Source organism: Cherax quadricarinatus, chromosome 28 (genome assembly GCF_038502225.1).
Source record: "Cherax quadricarinatus isolate ZL_2023a chromosome 28, ASM3850222v1, whole genome shotgun sequence".
In the NCBI taxonomy this organism is placed as follows: Eukaryota; Metazoa; Arthropoda; class Malacostraca; order Decapoda; family Parastacidae; genus Cherax; species Cherax quadricarinatus.
Genome location: NC_091319.1, coordinates 7,001,699 through 7,028,743, shown reverse-complemented (window position 1 = coordinate 7,028,743; position 27,045 = coordinate 7,001,699). Strand labels below are relative to the sequence as shown.

Below are 27,045 nucleotides of genomic sequence, written 5' to 3'. Positions count from 1 at the left end.
TTAATGGACAAATGGGGGAGGGGGATGTTAATTAAAAGTCAATTCCCATTGAATGTAACATTTTTCCTTGATTTTAACAATTACTGGGAATTTTCAGATTTAATGAACTTTGCCCATTCTGATTTATGCCATGGGAAGGGCAGATTAAATTCCTTGGTGCAAGAGCCCCTGACCAGCATAAAGGACTCCCTTGAGGAGCCCATGAAAAGTAGATATACATATACTGTAGGTAAATTGAAATGAAAATTAGATTTAAACTGTATGGTTATGAATTTTTCTCATTCAGTGAACAGCCCTTTAAATTTGCATTCTTTTGTTGACTTGTAGAAATAATCAATACTTAAATCTTAAGTATTGATTATTTCTACAAGTCAACAAAAGAATGCAAATTAAAGTGTGCTGTTCACTGAATGAAAAAATTCAATACTAAACAGTTTAAATCTAATACTGTAGGTAAACTGAATATCTACATATATATGGTTATTTTCATGGGCCCCTCAATAGAGGCTTTTAGTGAGGGGGCTTTTGATCCAAGGAATTGAACCTGGCATCCCCCTCCTTGGATCAAACCTGAATACCTCGTATTTCTCAAGCATTAGAACCCATATGGGTTTAGCTCTTTTACCTAATTAAAATGAATCTCCCATATACGCATATTATAATCAAGGGGGAAGCACTAAACCCGTAGGATTATACAGCGCCTGTGGGGAGGATGTGGAAGGTTTTTGGGTTTCGGGGAACTGGAGCACAGATCCAATTCCCTAGATCAAGATATGGTCCATATATGGCCCCTCAAGGAACCTTCCTTGAGGGGCCATATGAGCAAAACTTATCACTCAAAACTCAATACTAATTCCTTCAAGATGGGTATTGCACAAATTCTTCAGTTACCCTCATATTTTTAATCAGTGTGATTAACTGGTATGAAACTAAAAGCACCAAACAAAATTTTATTTGCCTTTGCATTACATTAAAAAAAAATTCTTGTCACCTTATCTGCAGGCAGCCATTATTCCTGCCACAGAATCAAACTCAATCTTTTCAGTAATGTTCTTGGTCTTGACAGTTTCCTCCTGGTTGGCAATAAACACATAAGATTCCTCAGTCTCCTTCCACCCATACTTGTTCATCCAATGCTGCAGGGCCAACTCTGAAAGAATAGGACATGCATGATAAATGAGACCACTATCTTTAATAGATTTGTGCCTGCTTAATTACCATGTTGCCCTATTTTATCCTCATAGAAACTAAGCATCCTTGCTGATACTATGGGATAAAAATTTATGTATCAAAATTATTCTCAAAAAGCAAAATACAACCTTCATTTGAAATTATGCAGGCTGTATTACTAATTCTTATAATACCTACAAAACATGTTTAACATGTGCTGGTCATATAGTACCTCAAGGTGATTGATTATTATTATTATTATTATTATTATTATAATCAAGGGGGAAGCGCTAAACCCGGAGGATTATACAGCGCCTGGGGGGGGGGGGATATGTGGAAGGCATTCAGGCTTAATTCGGGGAACTGGAGCACAGATCCAATTCTCTAAATCAAGAGCCCCTCACCAACATCAAGGAACCTTCCTTGAGGGGACAAGGTGATTGAACACAAAAATGACCAAGGGCCCAGCAAAAGACTATATGCTTCCTGAAGAGGCAACAAACTAAGTGCACTCAGTCAGATTACAACAGTAGGAAAAGAAGCAAAGCTGAGACAATCATGCCTACAAGCATGCTTGACTTCTTATGACACACTGGGCATGTGCTCTTGCAATTATAGTGATACCAGCCCCATGCATGTTTGACTTCAATGAGCTGAGCACAATCTTGTGAACACAGTACATGCTTAATAAAATGTTTACTCAAAGTTTTTGGGATAGTGATTTCAGCATGAGAAGAGATGCATCAAGTGTGGTAACTCATCAACAGAGGGAGTATGTTATGAGGGAAGTGTAATGTGCAAAAGCCCAAGTCAGACATTCAAACTGCCACCTAGAGCAGTAATAAGGATGCATGCAGTAATGAGAAGTTAAGATTAATGGGGAGGTGACTATTTAAAAGACCATTTAGCACTGTCCACTCAAAGTCTAGTATTAAAACATGAAGGAGCACAAGTCTGATGGTCTACAAGAGTCACAGTACCAATATGTAGGACATACAAGACAAAAGGGTAAGGAAATAATGTCCTCAAATACCACAATTTCACCCACCCCAAAGAAAATGATACCTATTACAATCTCTTAATTAAAAGAAGTACTGGTTCACATCAAGGTGAAACTAGGTAGTGTTATGGAAGATGTGGGGTAAGGAGGAGGTATAGAGAGCTGCATTATAACGTTTGGATAAACTCGCATACAGAATATATCGGTGAGCACTAAAAGTGCACTTTCACGTCTACCTTTCATTTAACTGCTTATAATTCTACCACATTTTCACTGCCTTGTGACTCGTCTAATTTAATATCAATTATAGCATTTCATTTACCTAACACATGCAACAACTTACCATCAATGTTGCCAAGAAGCTGTGCCAAAACAGGCTTTTCTATATGCTGATAAGTTATTGTTATAACATGACAGATGTACTTGCGTATACTATCGTTGAAGTCCTTGATGCCAGAAATCTGAAAGATTTTTAAAATGTTAACATTTTTCCAAGAAATCTTTCTAGAGTAATTTAAAATATTTGCATGTTACCCAAATTTCTTCTCTAAATAAAAGCAAATGGAGGGACACTTGTTCAAAATAAACTTAACTAATAGGCTAAGTTTTGCCTGAGATGCTATGCATTCTTTTGACCTTCATCTTATTATATGCCCTGTGCAATAACACTAAAATTTAGATTAGTATTTGCATTTGTATTTGACCAGTATTAGTAAAAACTTCCCCAAATGTTATAGCCAACTTTTGTACGAAAACTTCCAACAAACTTCTTAGAAAATATTCCAGTAGTAATAAGTAGTTAACCCTTTCAGGGTCCAAGGCCAAAATCTGAAGTGGTGCTCCAGTGTCCAAGAAATTTTGAAAAAAAAAAAAAATCTTACAGAATTGAAGAGCATATTTTTGAGGGTAATAAGACAAAAAAAAAAAAAATCTGATCAGTACTTACCGAGATACAGTGCCAAGAAGTTTGTCCAAAATGATGTGGTGGTGGCAACATCAACGAATTCCACATACGCGCATTACTTTATTTAGCGGCTTTTGTAGTTTTTTCTTTTCTTTTCCAATTTTTTTCTTTTCCTACTAACATTTGGGGCCTGAGAGACCAATACTGTATATAATGTACGTATATATATAAACTCACTGTATTGAACACAATAACCGCACTAAAGTTATTATCATATTATTGTTTACCACTGTTGTTTTTACAATAAACATGCACAAATCTTGTATAATACTAATGTTCTATCATATATTTACAATCACTGGACATGGTTTTAGAACTGCTGGAGCTTGTGGAACTCCTTGAAACAAGGCACCATACACAGAGGCACCTTACATTCCTCACACATAAACCGAGTGTCTTTGCGTCTTTGTTGCCGTCGTTTTGTTTGTGCACAGACGATGCATCTCTTCTGAGCAAATTTCTTCTGAGTTGAAGGAAGCTGTATTATGAAATGATCACCTTCCCTCCTCAAATGCTTGGGTATATCCTGAGGAATTCGAGGACCTTGTTGTATAGCAGGTGTTCTTACCTGGTACTTCATTATGAGTTGTCTGACAACAGACAAACAAAATTCACCATACGGTGGTCTGTTGCCAGTCTTTATTTGGTACATATTATATGCATTGAGCATTGAAATGTCCATGAGATGGAAGAAAAGTTTCATGTACCACTTGTAACTCTTACGAACACAATCAACAAAACCAATCTGCATGTCACATTTGTCAACCAAGCGCATGTTTTGTGTATAATCAATCACTGTCACTGGTTTTCGAATACGTTCATTAGTCAATCAACTTTGCCACTGTCTTGCATTTCATTACGGTGAATGGTTGTCAACAATGTGACATCTCGTTTGTCATGCCATGATGTCACTGGCAGTAAACACCTGCACGTCATCACCACGAGCACCTGCGCTGAGCCTGGGCACATGTTCACAATTAGAACGCGTTGTGCCACACACATCTGCCTTGTTCACTCGCATCAAATCACTGAGTAATGGGCTTGTGTACCAGTTATTATTATTATCACACTGGCCTATTCCCACCAAGGCAGGGTGGCCCGAAAAAGAAAAACTTTCACCATCATTCACTCCATCACTGCCTTGCCAGAAGGGTGCTTTACACTACAGTTTTTAAACTGCAACATTAACACCCCTCCTTCAGAGTGCAGGCACTGTACTTCCCATCTCCAGTTATCGGTATATAATGTATGCCCCTTACCAAGATAAGGTGCCATCATGTTTCTCACTACGTCACCTGAGATGCCCAATAACATCTTGGTATCTTTCGATGTTTTACTTCCCGTGTATACAACAATATCCAACACCAGGCCACTGTCACAGTCACAGAGTACAAACAGTTTTATACCAAAGCGTTTCCTCTTGCTCAGTATATACTGCTTGAATGACAGTCTACCTTTGAACAATTACGAGATTCTTGAATGGATAAAAGTATATGCTGAACTTTTGTTTGAGATACATAAAAACATTTCTAATCTTGTATACAGTGGACCCCCGCTTAACGATCACCTCCAAATGCGACCAATTATGTAAGTGTATTTATGTAAGTGCGTTTGTACGTGTATGTTTGGGGGTCTGAAATGGACTAATCTACTTCACAATATTCCTTAAGGGAAAAAATTCGGTCAGTAATGGCACCTGAACATACTACTGGAATGAAAAAAGTTCGTTAACCGGGGGTCCACTGTAATCTGTCACTTCTGTCAGGCCTGGTTTTGTCAGAGAAGTGCAACATATGTAACAGTAAGATAAACCTGTTCACTGGGATGATTTCACTGAAGACCTGGGTAGAAATAAGCCGATCTGTGGACCAGTGTGCTTTTATATTATGCTTATAGACATGAGGCATAAGCATTATTGTTGCAAAAATAAAATACATTTCTGCAACAGTCGTCTCTTTCCACCGGTGTAGTCTTGACTGTGGTGATATGATCGTATTTGCCATGGTGTACTCAAAATACTTATTACTTTCCCTGACAATAGTTTCCATCAATGGCTGGTCAAAGAATAATTCAAAGAATTCCAGTTCATTGGCCGTGGTTCCAAGGGGACAAGTAGGTAGAATTCCACTTTGAGAGTCATCAAAGTGGTGGGGCTTGGGAACAAAATTGGTATTTTGCTGCCAATCCCAGATACGGTTTGCTGGTGGATACTGGACATCATAGGCTGGTTGTGCGGGTGGTTGTGGTGGGCTGGTGGCTGACGCTCCACTTTGTCCTTGAACTGAGGAGTCAGCATCGTGGGTCCCAGCCTGGGCTGGTGAGTCATGCATGGCGGTGCCACTACCATCACCACTACCACCATCTACTGATGCCTGTGGTCTATCCATGCCAAGTGTAGCCACATCATCCTCACTATCACTATCTAAACCTGGTGTAGGGCCACGGGATGTACTCCGGGATGTACTCCGTCCCCTGGGCACAGCATAGGGTACACTACCCGAGCGCATGCAGTGGCGTACATACTGACGCTTCACTGGTGAATATGATTCTTCACTATCACTACTCGAATGATCGTCAAGCACAATAAAATCACAATCCACGTCACTATCATCATCATTACTGAAGTCAGAGGCCTGGCCACACGAAAATATTAGTTTTCTCTTGCGTTGAGGTACAACTGACCGTGGCTGACGAGTGCCCACACCAAAGGTAGAAGGTTGAGGATCGTCAGGGTTTTCTGCACTATTATCGATATCCTGGTCGTTCCTTTCAGTCACTAACTGATCAAAGCCATAGAATTTGTCTTCATTTCCACTTCCATCAGTGTCAGAACTATCAGATAGGAAGAGGAGAGTCCCAATTTTCCGTGGAGTGAGAGCTGACTTGCGACGAGGCATGGTGAACAAGGGTAACTGAGCCGGTGTTCCCACAATGCTATGCGGGCGCGTAGATTTTTTTTTTATGGCGCACACCCACCACGCAGACCCGTTCTCTCACATGTAGGCCTATGAGCGCTTTCGCGCTAAATTTGATGGCGCTAGAATTTTGCCGTAGATCTACAGTTTGGACACTCAACGTGAAGCCGTAGATCTACGGGACGGACCCTGAAAGGGTTAAGACTGCCCAAAGTACTCTACATAATCAATAGCTTCGTGCAAACTATGTCAATGATATCACCGTTTCCAAATCAATTGTAATTCATACTTTGTAGAAATAGAGTTTATCATTTATCACTGAAAATGGTCAATGGTCCAGTTGGACCAAAATGTTATTACTTTTCCTCTCCTAAATGTGGGTTATTTGTGTATTGTTCCAGCTACAGTACTGTAAGTCACTGAATAGCTACTCTCAGTTGGACAAGTTTGAAGGATTATTATTATATTTATGGGGAAGTGCTACAACCACAGGGGTCATACAGAGCCTGGGAAAATGACAATCAGGCTTAATCAAAGGAAGGGAAGAACAGGTCCAATTTCTTGCATCAAGAGCCTTCACAAGCATCAGCCAGCTTGTACATGTATAGTATACAATACCGACAAGATGAAGAATTAAGACATGCAACATCTGGGAATCTTTATTGCAGACGTTTTGCCATCCAGTGGCTTTATCACTACAAATTCAAGGACATAATATACAATCAGCCCCTCAGCCTTGGAGTTGAAGAGCACCATAGTCATGAAGAATCTGAGGCACAAGCATGAAGACTGACGTATATATATACTGGCATCAGGCGAGAGACATGAAGATGAAGACATTGTCATTGGCAGGCGGGATTCTCCAATGGAAGTAGGTCATACCCGAGGGATGGGCTAGTAGTAGTTAAAAAGATTATGGAGATGTCCTCTGAACCAAGATTCCATGATGTTGAAATGTCTGATTAGATCTTGGTTCAGAAGACATCTCCACAACCTTCTTAACTACTACTGGCCCGTCCCTTGAGTATGACCTACTGATACACCAGTGACAACGATTTCGTCTACTACACGTCCCTCAACTGACACCAGCATATAAGTGCCAATTTTCATGCCCATGCTTCAGACTCTTCATGATTATGGTGCTCTTCACCAACTCCAAGGCTGAAGGACTCATTACCTCATCTTTTGTATATAGCTCTACTGTCTTCTTATTATGTCCTTGAATTTGTACTGATAAAGCTGGTGAAACGTCTATGATAAAGATACCCAAATGTTGCACGTGTCTTAATTCTTCATCGAGAAACTTTCTATTGAACCTGGAGCATTTAAATCATGAGTGTATCACAAACAAAAATAGAACCACTCGGTTAAAACCATAAAAGTATAGATTTTGTAAAAACTTTGAACAGGCAGTCCCTAATTAACAAGTAGACTGCATTAAAAAAATTTATTTTGAATACTTGCAAAGCAGTCTTAAAAAAATTAAGAACATTTTTTGCCAAATTTTATTGTAAAAAATATTGTACATAAACCATACCCCCGGCCGGGATTGAACCCGCGGTCATAGAGTCTCAAAACTCCAGCCCGTCGCGTTAGCCACTAGACCAGCTAGCCAGTTTTGAGACTATGACCGCGGGTTCAATCCCGGCCGGGGGTATGGTTTGTTTGCAATCGTGTCATTACGATTTCTTGAGTAATGTTGTACATACTTTATAGATAACTGTACATCAAGGCTTGGTGGCAAACTTTGATGGAATTTGGACATCAAAAAATACATAAATCCATTGAAATCAAACTGTCCTAAAAATATCCAATTTTGTTTCTAAAATTTTGAGTGTGGTTGCACAAACTTAAAAAAAAAAAAATCACTTGTAATAATTTATGTGCATCACCACTTATTCAAAAACATATGCTAGGGAGAGATAACAAAAGTCCTCCCATACTACTACATGAATTTGTTCTGTGTTGTACTTATAAAAGCAAACACTTATAATGAGACTGCTTGTACAACACCATAATTTTTCCAAAATTCACACCCATCTGTCAATAAATTTTGCTGAGACTAAGAAAAAAGTTATTATTATTATTATTATCACACTGGCCGATTCCCACCAAGGCAGGGTGGCCCGAAAAAGAAAAACTTTCACCATCATTCACTCCATCACTGTCTTGCCAGAAGGGTGCTTTAACACTACAGTTTTTAAACTGCAACATTAACACCCCTCCTTCAGAGTGCAGGCACTGTACTTCCCATCTCCAGGACTCAAGTCCGGCCTGCCGGTTTCCCTGAACCCCTTCATAAATGTTACTTTGCTCACACTCCAACAGCACATCAAGTATTAAAAACCATTTGTCTCCATTCACTCCTATCAAACACGCTCACGCATGCCTGCTGGAAGTCCAAGCCCCTCGCACACAAAACCTCATTTACCCCCTCCCTCCAACCTTTCCTAGGCCAACCCCTACCCCGCCTTCCTTCCACTACAGACTGATACACTCTTGAAGTCATTCTGTTTCGCTCCATTCTCTCCACATTTCCGAACCACCTCAACAACCCTTCCTCAGCCCTCTGGACAACAGTTTTGGTAATCCTGCACCTCCTCCTAACTTCCAAACTATGAATTCTCTGCATTATATTCACACCACACACTGCTCTCAGACATGACATCTCCACTGCCTCCAGCCTTCTCCTCGCTGCAACATTCATCACCCATGCTTCACACCCATATAAGAGCGTTTGGAGTGAAATTCATTAAGTGAAAAAGCCTAAGCAACAAGTAGATTTAACAGTTAAAAACAGAAGAAGGGAGTTGGAGGTATTGGGAAGATGGAGGGAATATTCTGAACTGTTAAATATTGATGAAGAAAGATATAAATACTTTATATAAAATAAAATAAATGCATAATAAATTCTCATAACATACAAATAAGCATACAACATACCAACTCTTCATACTGCTTTTGGACACCCCAATAGGTGCCAAACTGGCACATTTCTAGGAGGTCGTGCAGGTACATGATGCGTTTGATATAAGCATCCTCCATCTGAAAATTGTCAAGTCCTGTTATAGACAACTATGAAAAATATTTTCTTAATTCACACCAGTAAAATTAATTGTTTATGATTACTTTGAAAAGTCAATAGACAGGTCTTTTAATTTCAAGCCATATAACCATCCAAATCAGCCACCTCTGATGAACCCAATGGTAGGCTGAGGCAAGAAGAGAAATTTCACTATACTGAAGTGTACTGAATTTGTTCCTGGTTATTATTTACATTAAGATTAGAATTTAATCAACAGCAAATAGATATATATTCAACCTCAGAGACCCTCTCTAGCCTGTGACTAAAGCCAAAACATTTTTTTTTTCCAACAAACCGGCTGTATCCCACCAAGGCAAGGTGGCCCAAAAAGAAAAACAAAAGTTTCTCTTTTTAAATTTAGTAATTTATACAGGAGAAGGGGTTACTAGCCCCTTGCTCCCGGCATTTTAGTTGCCTCTTACGACACGCATAGCTTACGGAGGAAGAATTCTGTTCCACTTCCCCATGGAGCCAAAACATACAGCTCTCTCTTAAATGCATTTCTGTCCACGTGGTTCACATTTTCCATTAACCAGTGCTTATGACACGTATTTGAGAATTAATCAATTTATTCTAAATGTCATTCACTTAAACTTTAAAATAACAAAATATGGAATCATTATATTACAATATAAAGAAGTAAACTCTAATGTGAATTTACTGTATTAATAGTCTTTAAACACTGTATATTAATTAAAAAAATGGGAGTCTTGTGCACACCTCAAATCATTACCGTTACACAAACAGAAATCATTAAAGCCTTTTAATATTGCATATCTTAATGTCTGTAAATACTTGACAGATTTAACCATTTTTTAAGATTTGTTCTAAATAAAAACTAACCATAGCAACAGTAATAATTTGGAGAAGGTGCATTATAGGAAAGTATGCATACCACAATCATTACATATAGTAAACCCTCGATATACAGGATTAACAGGGTGAAGTGAGTTGCTGGTAATGGCAACTGTGGTGAATAGAGAAGAAATTATTTTGCCAAGACAGTACAGCAATAAATTAACAATAACCAACAATTCTGTAACTAACAGACATTAACTGTTGTTTCCAAATCAATGACGTAGCAGACTTTATTCCAAATTTCTGAAGTTTGTTATATGGAGGCCTACTATATACAGGGTTTATTATATATTCTTTATGAAAAACTGATATACAGACTGTACGTTGCTTTGTCCCCTCACCTGAACGTGTCCCAGCAGACACTTGCAGAGAACAAAGTCTGTGTGTGGTAGATTGGTGAGTGCTTTCATGAGGATTTTGCATGCTACAGTGCTCTGGTACTTGGCAGGGTTGAACTGATACAGCTTGAGAAGCGCGAGATTGGCTTCTAGGTCATAGGTGTTTTCCCGAGCCTGAAGCTCTACGTACCTCTCCAAGGTAGAGATGTTCTCTGGGTTATACCTGTGAGGAAAATTAAATGCCATTAAGAAGAATAATCTCAAATATAACTATCAAACATTGTTATATTTCACTAATCAGCTGGAATCCTCAACAGAAACAGTGTAAAGGTTCCATGTTCCCTCAACCACATCAAGATCCACCTAATGCCCCTGGTCACCTAGCAGGAGGTAGGTATCTGGGTGTTAGTCAAATGTTGTGTGTTGCATCCTGGGGGGTGGCAGTATACCCTAGACAGGTCTAGGCTTTGAAGTGAGCTGAGGTATGATAACAGCTCTTTGCCTGTAAGACTGGTGCTTAAAAAAAAAAAATACAAACTCGATTCTTGCACCATCACTGAAGACACTGCATTATATGATTCAGGAGAAAGTGCTAAACCCATAAATGTCATACAACACTCTGGGAATGGGAGGTTGTTAGGTTTAATGAAGGGGAGGGTAGCTTGAAATCCTCAGATAAAGAGCCCTGTACCAATATCAAGTTCCCAGCTCCAGTCCCTTAAAATGTGGAGCTCCACAGTTTTTGTGAACTCAAAAGAAGCAAGATAATGTATATATGTAAGAAAGTACTTCCAGGTACACTTACGTACTAGTATACCATTATATGGGAAGCGCTAAACCCGTTAGTCATAGAGCCTAGGAAAGGGAAAGCGTAAACTATCTCCAATTCCGTGAATCAAGAACCCTTCACTAGCATCAATGTAACCTTCATGAAGGGACTTTTATTAGCATATTAATTTACCGTCACATCAAGACCAGGTCGTATGGCCGGACTTCAACTCACTCAACACGACAAAATGCCATACTATTTTGTATTAATATCCACAAATACTTAACCACAGTTACCTTTGTTATTAGTTAAGCACACGTATATGGTTTTATAAAGACTTACCTCTCAATCCCTCGCAACATAGAAGCCACAGTGGACCTCATAGCTTCTGCTTGTTCCACCATGTTGACGATGACACAAACGTTGCTCCACGAAATTACCAAATATATGTATATATCCTGTATTATTAGTGCTCAATTTAAAGCCTAGACCGGATTAAAACAAATAAACAACGATATAATTATTCAAATTATTTCTGATACAAAGTTGGATATATAAAAAAGAAATTTACGCAAGCATAAATGTCAAGAGTCACCATTGAGTTCGTAATTTTTAATTGCAATGAAAGTTTGTTTATTATTTATGTATATAAAATAATTTTTAAACATATTATAAGTGTTTAACCTATTAAATAATCATAAATATATAATCTACCCAACTTGTTCATGATAAGGGATGATTCGTATAAGGAAATTTTAAGTAAGCAAGAAATTTTAATAACGAAAACGATTTATATATAATGAAAAAATCTTGCAATTAATATGTCATTAAATAATGTAATATAGATATTATCACATCTACCTGACAGCAGCAACAGCGACAAGATCTAGAAAACCGTGAAATTTTATTTTCTTCTGGTAATACTACTAGTAACTGACTCACGAAATCGTAATGACATGATTGCAAACAAACCATAACACACATATAGGAGAAAGAAACTTAGTGATGATGTTTCGGTCCGACTTGGATCATTAATTAGCTAGTCAATGGTCCAAGACCGACCGAAAAATCGTCATTAGTTTGTCTTATGTGCGAGTTATTTGTGTTTTGTTCTAGTCACGGTATTGTGACTATTCTTACTACTACTACGACTATTACTACTACCATTACTACTACCATTACTACTACGACTATTACTACTACCATTACTACTACGACTATTACTACTACCATTACTACTACGACTATTACTACTACCATTACTACTACGACTATTACTACTACCATTACTACTACGACTATTACTACTACCATTACTACTACGACTATTACTACTACCATTACTACTACGACTATTACTACTACGACTATTACTACTACCATTACTACTACGACTAATACTACTACCATTACTACTACGACTATTACTACTACCATTAATACTACGACTATTACTACTACCATTAATACTACGACTATTACTACTACCATTACTACTACGACTATTACTACTATCATTACTACTACGACTATTACTACTATCATTACTACTACGACTAATACTACTACCATTACTACTACGACTATTACTACTACCATTAATACTACGACTATTACTACTACCATTAATACTACGACTATTACTACTACCATTAATACTACGACTATTACTACTACCATTAATACTACGACTATTACTACTACCATTAATACTACGACTATTACTACTACCATTAATACTACGACTATTACTACTACCATTAATACTACGACTATTACTACTGCCATTAATACTACGACTATTACTACTACCATTAATACTACGACTATTACTACCATTACTGCTACGACTACTACCTCTCTCTCTGTATGTATATATATATATATATATATGGAAAATTTTCTAGGCTGCTTACCTGTATGTACCTCAACATTATATACATACCAGTAATCTCATTGGGAGACAATCATATTGTTTACCGTAGTCACCCCGTGTAGACATGTGAGAAAACTTAACCACCCCTGGTCGCACCAAGTGGTCCCCTCGACCTCACAATCTTATCCATATCTATCCGAGACCAGTATGGATTGGGTAGCACCCACAAGTACGGTGCTACTAATTAATTGTGGACTGTATAGATTATATTAGTTTAACTGAATGAAAGGGGGGGGGGGGGGTAGGACACACATGGATACATCCGTCAAGGAAAACATTTGTACATAATCCCACTACTTACCAGATGTTCTCTGGTGGTCACTTGATGTAGCTGGATCACTCGTAACCTATCTAATTATAACATACCACTACTGGCCAGTCTAAGGTTGCTATAACTAGAAGGGTTACTTAACTGTGGGTGATTGATATTCCTCATTTCTTGATTCACCATCTCATTTTCGATGTCCTGCTACACCGACACGATTCTCATTCCAGCAGGACGAGGTATCCGCTGGTTTGTCCTGCTTTAGACGTCGTGACTCAAGGAGTTTCCCTTTCCTCGTCTCGTTAACAACGAGGTCTAGCGTGTTCACTCGGAGCAAACGACTTATTTCACTTCACATATTCTCTTAACTTAGCGTTATTATCATTAATTACATTACAATTCACAAGCCGATTTAACGTCTCATAACTATTATACAAACTAGAGGTCACTCCATTAAGATCTGAGACCGATGAGTGATGATTAATCCAAGGGTAATTTTCCCCAGGACACAGTCCATTGTGACGCGTCAGTCACCCGGTCCTTCTCTTATCACACTTTTACCACTCTATTACTGTGGTCCCGTAAATCCCGTTCCCTCACTCTCCACCAGGAACAATTACGACACTTCTTATTATGAAATGAGGCCTGTATTAATCCTTAGGCCACCGTGAACGTCAATTTCGTGGTTCCATGTTTTCTCAGCTTCCTCACCACCATTCAAAACAATACGCGCCAATCCCCCGCACATCCGCGCATGCGCAAAGGGAACTCTTGGTTCTACTCTTATTTTCAAATACATTTTTGACCCATATAGACACATTAAACACCTATTAGGCACTATAGTTTCGGAAAATTAAAAAATTTTCCACAATATATATATATATATATATATATATATTATATATATATATATTATATATATATATATATATATATATATATATATATATATATATATATATATATATATATTATACAATTTTGGGGGAGGCGCTAAACTCATAAGATCATACAATGCCTGGGGATGGGATATAAATAATCACGTTTGATCCGAGGAAGGAGAGAACAGCTCCAACAACCGGGATGAAGAGCCCCTCAGCGGCTACTGAAGACTATTATTAAAATCATAATTAAGCGCTAAAACCACAAGGGTCATGAAGCATCACTGGAGAGAGGGTGCCAGCCATGGTTACCATGACAACCGTATAAAACAAACATTCCAGGTGGCACAACTGCCACTATGGGGAAAATGGATCCCTTATTTTTAGCTCTAAGTTATTTTAAGAGACGCAAATTTGAAAAGTGTATAACAGCATGTACGGAACTGCTGGCCAAGAATCCTTATGATCAGGTAATTAAGGGCCATAATGGATTATTAATATCAAAACCAAGCGCTAAACCCACGAGGAAGGACCCCAGTGGAAAGTCACTTTGTCTGGACTTTTTTTTGTGGGGGGAATTTGAATGAGAGCTCTAGGCCTTTCGTGTTGCAATCATCACTCATCGGGAGCTTGCAGTGTTGCAGAAATGAGCAGGAAGTTAAGGCAGAGTTTAAATAATAAATTATTACAAAGACCCCAATGGAAATTAGTTATTTTGACTTTCTTGGGTTATCCCAGGTAATCTACACATACTGTTATGTGTGATAATTTATGTAACTTTTTATGTGTACCTGTACCCGAATAAACTTGCTTACCCGGACTTCCCACTCATTTCTGCAATATTGCAAGCTCCTGATGATGCATTAATTGCAACACAAAAGGTCTAGAGCTATTCATTCAACTTCCCCCATAGATATGTTACTATGTATGATAATTTATTTAACTGTATTAATGAGTACCTGTACCTAAATATACTTACATATATCTTAGTAACACCAGACACAAACATCTCTACGACATTCCCCGTGTCCGACTAAACCTTTACGAAAATTCAATGTACGTATGTCAAAGGCCCTAAAATCTGGAACACACTACCTGAAAACTCTAGAACTGCAGACACATTTATCACCTTCAAAACTACCATTAGAAAACATCTTATCTCCCTGATAACTACATAGAAACCACCTGGTGGTTCACACTTACACTCACTCACCCATTTGACTATAGCACAGAAATACGTATCTTAAATCTTATAATAATGATTCCTAACTAGTCATAAGTTTGCCTGTGATACTCCAATATAGAAACTATGTATTGTGCCAAAACAAAAACATTCACATTGCTAAACTCACAAACTAGTATTTAGTCACTTAGTATTTAGTCAACTTACTCCACAATTTATAATAATTTAGGGTTAAGAATTATTCTAAGTTTGCCCGAAATGCCTAGCCATGCTAGGTGTTCTAGTGGCCCCCTCTGTAATTAGTATTTTATTACATGTAAACCACACAATAACCAAGATATGTAAACCCCGCATTGTAATCCTTAGAGAATAAACTTTGATTTGATTTGATTTGATAGTACACAGTATCTCCTTTTATTGTAATTGATTTTCACACAGTTTTAACTTTTAAGGTTTAAATAATTTTCACAGTTTTAACATGTTTTAACTTTTAAGATTTAAATAATTTTAAGTTTTAACATGTTTTAACTTTTAAGGTTTAAATAATAAGATATTACAAGGACCCCAATAGAGTTAAGTCACTTTGAATTTTTTGGATTATCCTGAGTAATTTACAGATATTACTGTACTGTATATAATAACTGCACTTAATGTATACCTGTACCTAAATAAACATAGTACTTATCACTCAGTTTAATTATTACACGGTTTCCTTTTGTTGGATATACTTTGCATTATCTGCTGCATCTCTCACTCTTGTAAGAAGTTATTTCTGTGTGGGCAGATTTGTAACTAATTTTACCTTTCAAAAAACATAAAGCTCATGTAATTACATTACTGAAATATATCAGGCCGTGTGGAGTCTGAAGACACGAGCGCTCACTGAACAAGTGTGGGTCGATGAATGTGATGGTGAAGAGGAGGGTTTAGCCGATGTCTTAATGGATGACAATACTATAGCTTCTGTTGCACGACCTGGTACATCACTTCGTACTGCCCCTCCCTCCACCGCTGATGGACCCTCACAAACCTTCAGGTATTTACAAGTGCTTTGATATTATGGATAAAAAAAATTTTAAGCCTATTTTGAAATCAGAAGAACTTTATAATTAATTATTAATTTTGTAGGCCTTCAACACAGTCTGGTAGACCTCTGAGTGGAGTGGTTCGACCCGGTTCACAAGGTGGACGGCCTGGTACAATGGATCAGGCATTACGCACTCCTCGCACTGCTCAGACAGCACGACCTATGTCAGCTACATCTGGTATATTGATACAGCTTAGATTTTATTTACAAGTGAATCTCATATATTGTACGTATAATTACAGTAATGATATCTGTTGAAATAAACATTTAAACTTCATTTCTGTTTTAAATATTATTACCATGCATTGATCTTAAACTTTTGCATGGCACATACATGCTAAAAAACTAGCAACTTCTATGGTTATTGGCTGTAAAATGTTGTACTATAGTTAATAGAATTATTTTCTGATACACTAATGTATATTAAAGATGCAGAGAAGTTCTGCAGTTCATTGATAAATGATGCACAAGTCAAATAAAATGATTGTTTCCTGTCATACTGTGACTGTTTTATGTGTCATATGCAAAATTAATACACTGAAGCTTTAACATTTCCGTTATAATTACAGGTCGACATGTGCGTCTGGGTACAGCCTCAATGCTGTCAACAACAGAGGGACCATTTATCAATTTAGCGCGTTTAAATATTGCAAAGTACGCAACTCAGCAGAATATTGCAAAAGCCTTGTTTGAATATATTTACTTTCATGAAAATGATGTCAGGCATGTAAGTAACATTTGTTGTTTACTCTTATAGCACTGCAGCTACATTTTATTGCATTCAGCATTAAAACAAATTTCCTCTGATACACTTTAATATGTTGCAAGTCAGAGAAAATGTTTATATCAGTGCAATCAAGTCTTCAATTTTTATTTTTAATGTAATGCAATTCTTGTTAACCTGGACACTGTATTGTATTTGTGTACGGTACATGTACTGTACAGTATATGTAAAAACAATAAAACCTTGATTTAATTCATTTCAGATTTCATGGACAAAAGCCATGTTATGGACAAAATGTTTAAATCATAGATTGTTAATTATTGTTACAATCCACTTGGTAAATTAATTTTGGATTTAACAATCCATTGTATTGCCTAAATTGTTCGTTATTATTTTGATCTGGGTAAATTGATTTTGGTTTTAAAAGACAAATTTCTGTTAAATCCATTATTATTATTATAATCAAGGGGGAAGCGTTAAACCTGTAGAATTATACAGCGCCTGTGGGGGGGGATGTGGAAGGTATTCAGGCTTAATTCGGGGAACTGGAGCACAGACCCAGTTCCCTAGATCAAGAGCCCCTCACCAGCATCAAGGAACCTTCCTTGAGGGGCTGTTAAATCCAGACTTATCTGATACTGTTGCAATCAGGAAAAAATCTCATTCGGATTTAGCAGACAAATGGCATCAGCTGAATCCTCTCCCACCTATTAGTTCATTAATTAAATCAGTGTTTCATTACATATACTACATATGCAAAAATTAGGTAGGAGAGTTTATAAAATAAATTCCTTAAACATTTTTATTTATTACATATTTGGGAAATATTGTACTGTACTATACATAGAAATCTTGGCAATTCATGAGGTATACACATACTACATACATACTCTACATACATATTGAAAGGTTAATTGGTAGCAATTATGTATGCAGTGCATAATGTTAAAAGACAGATATTTACAGATTAATAATATAAGAAAACAGGGAAGACAGTGCACATACAAAGTTTACATTACAAAATATTATTTCATCTAAGATATCTTAAGATTTGTATAAAAGTCAAATTAATAAAAAATGTTCTTTAGCTACATGGGTTTTTTTTACATTGCAAAATAAATGTGCATTAAAATTTTGTAGCAGCATTTTGAATGATAAGGTTATACAGTGTTGTCACAAAAGTAAAAATTGGGTAGAAGTTCATAAAGAATAGAGGAGCAGAGTAATAAGAATGAAGCTAGTTTGGATGAATGAGAATAATTATAAAATGCCTAAAGATGCAATACCGCTTATTTCCCTTTGTACAAGCTGGACATTGTTTCAGTGTACGGTGATTAAATGTACTGTCACTTAAATAGTTTTTGCAATATTTTGTAGGAAATCTCACAAGATAAATATATTTACCTATTCTATTTAGTTGATATATTACTAAATTTGTACTACTGCATTTGTCATTACTGCAAACAGATATTAGGCATTTACCAACCACCTTCCAGGCATTAGACCTGGCAGCACAAGCCACACAAGCGCAGGAGTTCAAAGATTGGTGGTGGAAAGTGCAGCTTGGACGATGTTACTACAGACTTGGATTGTTTAGGGATGCTGAAAAGCAGTTCAAGGTAAGGGCATAAATATTACAGATCCTCAATCCAAAAAATTATCAGAGTAATATTGCTTGTCATTTTTTACACAGTATTTTACCATCATTTACTTCTTGTTCCCTTTAGAAAATACATATGAGTGGGTTGCTATGAAAAACCATCACAAGTACCCTGACAAAACTATAACAATGGTAGATGCAGGAAACGTACTACTGTACATCATTATTATTACAGTATTTATTATTACAGCCTCTCCTCACTTAATTAACGACAGAGTTCCGTTCCTAAGACCACGTTGTTAAACAAATTCGTCGCTAAGTGAGGAGCATACTATAATGGTACTGTAGTGGGTTTGTGTCAGCCATCTTTGATATTGTTTTAATGTCACCTTTGCACCATTTATAACATTTCTAGTATATTTTTAAATGTTTATACATTATTATTATAATCAAAAAGAAGCGCTAAGCCACAAGGACTATACAGCAAATGTTTATACAGTAGTGTACTGTATATTGAAATAAACAGAATAGAGGAAATCAGCTCTAATATACAGTGGAACCTCAAAAATCGAACTGCTCCCAACACAACCAATTATGTAAGTGTATTTTTGTAAGTGCTTTTATAAGTGTATTTTTAAGGGTCTGAAATGGACTAATCTAATTTACATTATTCCTGATGGGAATAAATTCATTCGGTAAAGGCACTCGAACAGACTTCTGGACCGAAGAAAGTTCAATTTTTGAGGTTCCACTGTACATTATTTAGGTATGAATACTGGTCAGAGAGCCTGTCATAAATCTGAGGCATTGGGAAACGAGTATGTCGATAAGTGAGGAGAGACTGTATTGTTATTATATGGGGATTATTATTATAATCCAGGGGGAAGTGCTAAACCTGTAGGATTATACAGTGCCTGGGGAGGAGGGTTGTGGAAGGTATTCAGGGTTAATTCAGGGAACTGGAGCACAGATCCAATTCCCTAGATCATGAGCCCCTCACCAGTGTCAAGGAACCTTCCTTGAGGGGATTCTATGGGGAGACTCACTAAACCATGTAGGGTTCATACAGCACCTAGGGAAAGGGAGGCTGTCAGGTTTGATACAAGAAAGAGAAGAAAAAGTCAAATTCCTTGAATAAAAAGCACTTCCCCATCACTAAGGAACCTCCTTTGAACAGACACACCCTTCTTGACCTTTTCTCAGATCATGTTTTCAAAAGCTTCAAAGTTCTCTAAAATTCTCAAAGTTTACAGTGAAAAGTTTCATGTACAGTCAGTAACTCTAAAGACAAATAACCTGGACATTTTTTCAATCTGACTTGACCCATTAACTATTCCTCCATCTTGTTACACTACTCCCATCCTCACCCTTCTCTTGTATATATCCGGTCCAAGTCGGACCGAAATGTCATCACAAGTTTCAGTCTCTTATTTGTGGGTTATTTGCATATTTTTCCAGTCAGGGTATTGTGCCTTTTCATTCTTTAAATCTAAAAAATATTAATATAAATAATTTTCTGTGAAAGAGATTACATAATGAATGAGGTATTCAAACACACTTGTCTTTCTAAACCAATACACTGTACACTTTGCTTTGTCATCAGATTCATCCAGTATGAAAATTCCTCAAAATACATAAAACATCCCTCTTCCCATCTCAGTCACCAGCGCCCTCTTAAACTCATTTTCCCATGTCATTCATTGACACCAGGAATCCTTCACATTACACTATGAAAAAACACTTTTATTTTATTCTTAAACTTTCTCCTTTATTCATTTTATAGGTTTTCTTAATTACAGTATAAACATCATAACTTTTCTGGAAAAATAAAAGTAAAAGATATTGTGTAAAGATTAAATGTATTAGTTAGGTTTAAGCATGAGGATAAGCTCATAAAATTCTTAGTAATACTGTAAGTATACTCATTGTAAAAAAAAAAAAAATCATTAATTTTTGGTGTGTTATTTCCTTTAAGATTAACTTTATATGTACTATAATTTGGAAGAGTATATTAATAGGGAAATACTGCAATTGACTTACGAATTGAAGATGTTTTGGCAGATCACAGGGTGAAAATGAAAAGTACATAGTACTTATCATCAGTTGAAGAATATAGCAGTTAACTGTTTGCTGTCACAGTGTTAATAGACAGAGTAATGCACAGCTTATCTTCATGCGACACCCATAGCAGGCAAATAATTATTATTATTATTATTATTATTATTATAGTCTCAAAAAAAGGCAGTAAACCCATATGGGTCATTCAGCTTTGCCACAAAAGATGATGATCACAAAAAAACTCTGGTAATTCAAGATTTCTTGAAAGGTGAAACTGTGAATTGATGACTACCCAGTTTACATTGTGCTGTTAACAAGCGATCAGAGCATTGTAAGGGTCAGTACTTTAATCATATTTTACAGTCAGCACTGAAGCAACAAGATCACATCAATACTTATCTCCTCCTGGGCCGTGTTTACATTCGTTTAGATCAACCAATCGGTGCCCTAGAGGTGTACAAGGAGGGACTTGACAAATACCCTGGAGAAGTTACTTTGCTTACTGCAATAGCAAGGTATGTGGGATTAAAAACCAAAGAACACTTACGACATTTTACATTTCCAGGTAGTTTTGGTACACACAAGAAATATAAAAGAAATAATGCACGTCAGATTTAACGGGAGCACTAACATGATATAAACCCCAAGGTAATATGGCAAAAGAGAATAACAGATTCTTGTATAATTAGTTGAGTAATATAAATATGAAGAAATATATACAGTACAGGTTTCCCCTCACTTTTATTCACTAACCCTATTTCTAGTTTTAATTTGTTGTATATGATATAAATTTGCATGCATGTATTTTGAACATATTCTGAATGAAATCCTATGGTTGGTTTTCAGTTAAGAGTTGTGCCAAGACAAAAAAATAAAATACAGGTCCACATCCCTTTATTCGAAACCCTTGGGGCCAGTATAGTTTCAAATTTCAGAATTTTTTGAAGTTCAGAATGATTCTCAACGCCACCACGTGGCGGCGTGACCCAGCACCGAGAAGACCGACACTCCACATTCCACGAAAAACCTTAAGTTTTCAGAACTTTTCCAATTTCAGAATTTCGGATAAAGGGTTGAGGACCTGTAAAAGAGAGGTAGACAAAATATGCTTCAACCTAGACATCATTTCAAGTATGTACAGTACATTTGTGTTTGTTTAATAGGATTTATGAGGGTCTTCATGATCTGACAAAAGCAGTGAAGTTTTACAAGGATATCTTGCATCATGATGCAACCCACGTTGAAGCAATAGCATGTATTGGCACCCATCACTTCTACACTGACCAGCCAGAGGTGGCTCTACGCTTTTACAGGTAGTCTAATCAGAATGCAGCCTCTCCTCACTTAGCAACGTACTCGTTGAACTTACGACGGGCTCTCTGACCAGTATGCACATCTAAATAATGTATATTAGAGCTGATTTCCTCTATTCTTTTTATTACAACATACAGTACACCCTGCCTTGGTGGGAGATGGCCAATGTGTTGAAAAACAAAAATACAGTACACCACTGTATAAACATTTAAAAATATACTAAGAATGTTATACAATGGACCCTCGGTTATCGGCCGTTCCTGTTATCGACCAATTCAGTGATTGGCTGTTTTTTTTTGCTCTGGTGATCAGCTGTTATTTCAGTGATCAGCCATTTCGGATGCGTCCATCCGCCGGCTGGGGCCGCTTGCACATCAGTTTGACTGTGTGTCTCGGTGCATGAGGAAGCTTCTGCTCATACATCCAAACATTTCGCTTGTTTTCCATTGTTTTTTTGTGTTTTTTTTTGCAGAGCAACTGCGAAATAACTTACCATGGCTCCAAAGAAAGTTTCTAGTAAAGTTCCTGTGGTAAAGAAAGTGAGAAACACCATGGAATTTTGGTGGCTGAAGCTCCCGCTTCACGCACGGAGGGCCGGCGGGTGGAAACATTTCGACACGTTTCCTTACACCTGTTGTCCTATTCACCTAGCAGCAAATAGGTACCTGGGTGTAAATTGACTGGTGTGGGTCACATCCTGGGGGACAAGATTGAGGACCCCAACAGAAATAAGTTAGACAGTCCTCGATGATGCACTGACTTTCTTTAATCCTAGGTGGCTAACCCTCCAGGGTTAAAAATCTGAACGAAATCTTATTTTATCTTATCTTAATTTAAGCGTGAAGTGTAGCAGGCATGCAGGGAGTGTAGCAGTCACACAGGAAATGTAGCAGGCATGCAGGGAGTGTAGCAGGTATGCAGGAAGTGTAGCAGGTATGCAGTGTGTGTAACAGGCATGCAAGAAGTGTAGCAGGCATGCAGGGAGTGTAACAGGCATGCAGGGAGTGTAGCAGGCATGCAGGGAGTGTAGCAGGCATGCAGGGAGTGTAGTAGGCATGCAAGGAGTGTACAGGCATCCCAGAAGCCAGCATTAGTCTTCAATAAAGGTATGTAATACTGATTTAACTGTTAAATTTTTTTTTTTGTGAATATTTTTGTCTGGAACGGATTAATTGTATTTACATTAATTCTTATGGGAAATATTATTTCGGTTTTTGGCCATTTTGATTTTAGGCCAAGCTTCTGGAACGGATTATGGCTGATAACTGAGGGTCCACTGTACATATAAATGGTGCAGAAGTGATACTAAAGCAATATCAAAGATGGTTGACACAAACCCACTACCATTATAGTATGCTCCTCGTTTAGCGACAAATTCGTTTACCAACACGGTCTTAGGAACAGAACTCCGTCGTTAAGTGAAGAGAGGCTGTACTTCTAAAATTGTTGAAGAATAACTTACCATCCTTATGTTTACGAATTGTTGCTTGTAAAAGTAGATACTGCAGCTTAGTATAGTTAAGATAATTTGGTAGTTTGACAAAGAAAATTGTCTTTAAGGTAAATAAATGTAATTTGGTAGTAGGAAATAGTATTTTAGGAAATAAATTGGTCGTTAGGACTGAATGTAAACCTCTAAGACCTACCATGGATAGTAGCAAAAAGTTTAATTGATAAATTATACACAATAAGTTAAGAATTAGCATTTTTTTCACTGATGGAAAGCACTTTACAGCTTCTCTTAAGCTGTGAAGACCTGCCAGCATCACTACTTTTGCACTTTGGGGCCATTATTAAACAAAATTAAGGGTTATTTTCAGGCCATGGTAAACCACGGAAACTGAATACACGAATACAGGAATTCTACTGTATTCAAAATTATTATTATTCTTGGAAAGTGCTCATCTAATATATTCACAAAAAATACTAACCCTATAGAGAGCTATGTAGCACAGGTGTTGTAATGCTGTACATATTCAAGTTTATATTTTTATTGTATTTTTAAAACTCCTCCCAAGGGCTTTTAATGTTATACTGTAATGCAAATACTCATTATTCTAAAAGAAATTCAAGAAGCAAAAATTTTCTTTCAGACGCTTACTGCAGATGGGCATTTACAACTGTGAGATATTCAACAACTTGGGTTTGTGTTGTTTTTATGCCCAGCAATATGATATGACGCTCACTTGTTTTGAAAGAGCACTCAGCCTCGCAACAGATCACAGTGTAGCTGATGTATGGTACAACTTAGGGCATATAGCCTTGGTAAGTAGCCATATATTGTACTATAATGTAATGAAAGTCTAAAAGATATATCCAGAATAAAAGCTGTGTGTGTTTTATAATATAATCAAATTAGACAGTAACCCAGAAGGGGTCATACAGCCATGTGTGTTTTATAAAGAGGCCTACTTTTAATTAATATTCTCCTATACAGGGTATTGGAGATATAAACCTGGCTTACCAGTGCTATCGTTTGGCTCTTGTTGCTAACAATGATCATGGGGAGTCTTACAACAACTTAGGAGTGCTGGAGTATCGCCGAGGAAACCTAGATACAGCTCGTGCCTTCTTCATGACAGCAGCCAGTTTAGCCCCACACATGTTCCAGCCACATTTTAACCATGCTAAACTTGCTCATAAGGTGAGGCATTATGAGAATTAACCCTTTCAGGGTTTCGGCTGTACTAGTACGGCTTACGACCCAGGGTTTTTGACGTATTAGTACTCCTAAATTCTGGCGCCCTCAAATCTAGTGAGAGAAAGCTAGTAGGCCTACATATGAAAGAATGGGTCTATGTGGTCAGTGTGCGTGGTATAAAAAAAATCCTGCAGCACACAGTGCGTAATGAGAAAAAAAAAAACTTTGACCGTGTTTTTGGATTAAAACAGCGACTTTGCACTGTATTTTCGTATGGTATTTATTGTTGTATTCTAGTTTTCCTGGTCTCATTTTATAGAATGGAAAACATATTGCAGAAATTGAGATGATTTTGACTGGTTTTACAAAGAAAACTACCTTGAAATTACGCTCAAATTAGCAGAAATGTTCAATTTTTGCCAAAGTTCAAAAGTAAACAAATCATGCTATGCGTCCAATACACGTCAACTGGCGAGTCTAATATTCTTTCACAAGTGCGCTGATAATATTTATACCATTTCTACACCAATGCAGTAGTCTGCATAACAGAATCTATTTTTTGCGAGAATAAAAATTCAAAGTGGAAAGCAAAAGAATGTAAGAGGGGCATGGGGACATGACTAATGAACAGAGGAAATGTTATTTTAGTGCCAGGAATGTCCTTCTTGTTTATTCTGGACCCTATTCGGAAATTGGCATCTTTTGAAATTTGTGTGAAATTGGCAAAATTGCTAAATTTTGACCACTGTATTGGATAGTTGAAATCAGTAAATGGGTGGTTTCTTGTACTCATTCGATAGAAAAAATGGAGTTCTAACGAAATAGTTATGATTTTTGTCAACAAGCACACTGGAATTGGCCAAAAATAGGGCTCAAAGTGGGCAAAGTCGCCGATGTGTAAACATTGTCGAGACTGCTAACTTCGTGAGAGCATAATTCCATAAGTTTTCCATCAAATTTCATACTTTTGATGTCATTATGATCGGGAAAAGATTCTCTATCTTTTCATAAGAAAAATAATTTTTTTTTTTTTTTTGAAATTTGGCCGACCCTGAGAACAAGTCTCTGAGAGGGCCTGTCAACCCTGAAAGGGTTAAGTGACTTATTTTTGTTATACTTATGAGGAAGCACTAAGCCCATAGGGGTCATAGAGCACCTGGGAAATGAAGGACAATTAGGTTTGATCCAAAGGGAACAATGGCTCCAATTTCTTGGATCAAAAGTTTTTCACCAGCATCAAGGCACCTCTCATAAAAGTTCAGAAATATATTAAATGTCAATAGATACCTGGGTTTAATTGCAAGCCACATTCTTGAATAATATATAACAGGTATGGCCAAGCTTTAAAATGAGCAGTGGTTAGAGAGCAGCTATTAGCATGTAAAACAGTCACAAAAATATTAATTTATAGACAGTAGTTAATCCCATACAGCACCTGGGATTAGGGAGTTAATGATGTTTGATTCATGGAAGAGATAAGTTCTAATGATCACTTTGCTAGCATCACTGCAACCCCCTCTCTCTACTTGAAGCAAATAAATTCATAGTATAAGAGGTTAAATTTAAGAATACACAAATAGATAATAACTGTCCAGTCTATATTATTATTAGATTAACTCAGTATTTTGATTGTTTAGCAGTGTCAAGTTTCACTAATTATTTGACTGTAGAAATTTACCTGCATCGAATGTCATTCAGAAATTTTATTTTGACGAATGTATTATGATAACTGCAGCACTATAATTCATTGCTACAGTATTCAATTATTTTAACATTTTTGAACTTGAATTTTTAATTTCAGGTTGGAGACCTGCAGACAAGCTACATTATAGTTCAAAAGGCGCTCGCACTTTTTCCTGGACATGTTGACTCTAAGGAACTCCTGAAGACTCTAGAAACACACTTTCATACTTTGTAATAAGCAATTATGGCATCTATTCATAATATTCTCAGTGGCATGAAAGCTGCTTAAATATTAAAGATTTCATCTGTTATCTTATCCTCATTAAAATAAAAGAATGAGAGTCCCCTACAATTACAGCAGTTGAAAATAAAAGTGACAAGTTCTATAAATTTATGTTAATTTTATTAATACTGCACTCAAGTTTTTTTTTTTTTATTATCACACTGGCCGATTCCCACCAAGGCAGGGTGGCCCGAAAAAGAAAAACTTTCACCATCATTCACTCCATCACTGTCTTGCCAGAAGGGTGCTTTACACTACAGTTTTTAAACTGCAACATTAACACCCCTCCTT

At 37.0% G+C, this 27,045-nt stretch overlaps 2 protein-coding genes across 3 annotated transcripts; one reads left to right on the top strand and one right to left on the bottom strand.

Annotated features, from left to right (window-relative positions):
• Window positions 1-937: 937 nt before the first annotated feature.
• Window positions 938-11,587, bottom strand: eIF3k (eukaryotic translation initiation factor 3 subunit k). Its single transcript, XM_053782825.1, has 5 exons — window positions 11,442-11,587; window positions 10,334-10,553; window positions 8,993-9,094; window positions 2,514-2,631; window positions 938-1,150 (listed from the first exon to the last, which is right to left on the bottom strand). Exons 1-5 carry the CDS (start codon window positions 11,501-11,503, stop codon window positions 993-995), a joined length of 660 nt encoding a protein of 219 aa, XP_053638800.1. The 5' UTR covers window positions 11,504-11,587; the 3' UTR covers window positions 938-992.
• On the top strand, window positions 10,566-26,874 carry BBS8 (tetratricopeptide repeat protein 8). Of its 2 annotated transcripts, none has more exons than XM_053782824.2 (10): window positions 10,566-10,720; window positions 16,216-16,400; window positions 16,493-16,629; window positions 17,021-17,178; window positions 18,672-18,794; window positions 21,197-21,348; window positions 21,997-22,146; window positions 24,241-24,412; window positions 24,585-24,791; window positions 26,590-26,874. In XM_053782824.2, exons 2-10 carry the CDS (start codon window positions 16,306-16,308, stop codon window positions 26,704-26,706), a joined length of 1,311 nt encoding a protein of 436 aa, XP_053638799.1. In that variant the 5' UTR covers window positions 10,566-10,720; window positions 16,216-16,305; the 3' UTR covers window positions 26,707-26,874. The 2 variants fall into 2 exon arrangements, with proteins under 2 accessions (XP_053638799.1, XP_053638798.1); XM_053782823.2 differs by lacking the exon at window positions 10,566-10,720 and adding an exon at window positions 14,329-14,651.
• The last annotated feature ends 171 nt before the right edge of the window (window positions 26,875-27,045 follow it).

Excerpts from the sequence above, each read along its gene's own strand:
- eIF3k (XM_053782825.1), bottom strand. The coding sequence starts at position 11,503 with ATGGTGGAACAAGCAGAAGCTATGAGGTCCACTGTGGCTTCTATGTTG. Across the intron at positions 10,554-11,441 it reads ATGTTGCGAGGGATTGAGAG|GTATAACCCAGAGAACATCT; the intron begins GTAAGTCTTTAT and ends TTTTCCTCACAG. Across the intron at positions 2,632-8,992 it reads AAAAGCAGTATGAAGAGTTG|ATTTCTGGCATCAAGGACTT; the intron begins GTATGTTGTATG and ends AAAATCTTTCAG.
- BBS8 (XM_053782823.2), top strand. The coding sequence starts at position 14,541 with ATGGGGAAAATGGATCCCTTATTTTTAGCTCTAAGTTATTTTAAGAGA. Across the intron at positions 16,401-16,492 it reads GGACCCTCACAAACCTTCAG|GCCTTCAACACAGTCTGGTA; the intron begins GTATTTACAAGT and ends TTAATTTTGTAG. Across the intron at positions 16,630-17,020 it reads ACCTATGTCAGCTACATCTG|GTCGACATGTGCGTCTGGGT; the intron begins GTATATTGATAC and ends TTATAATTACAG.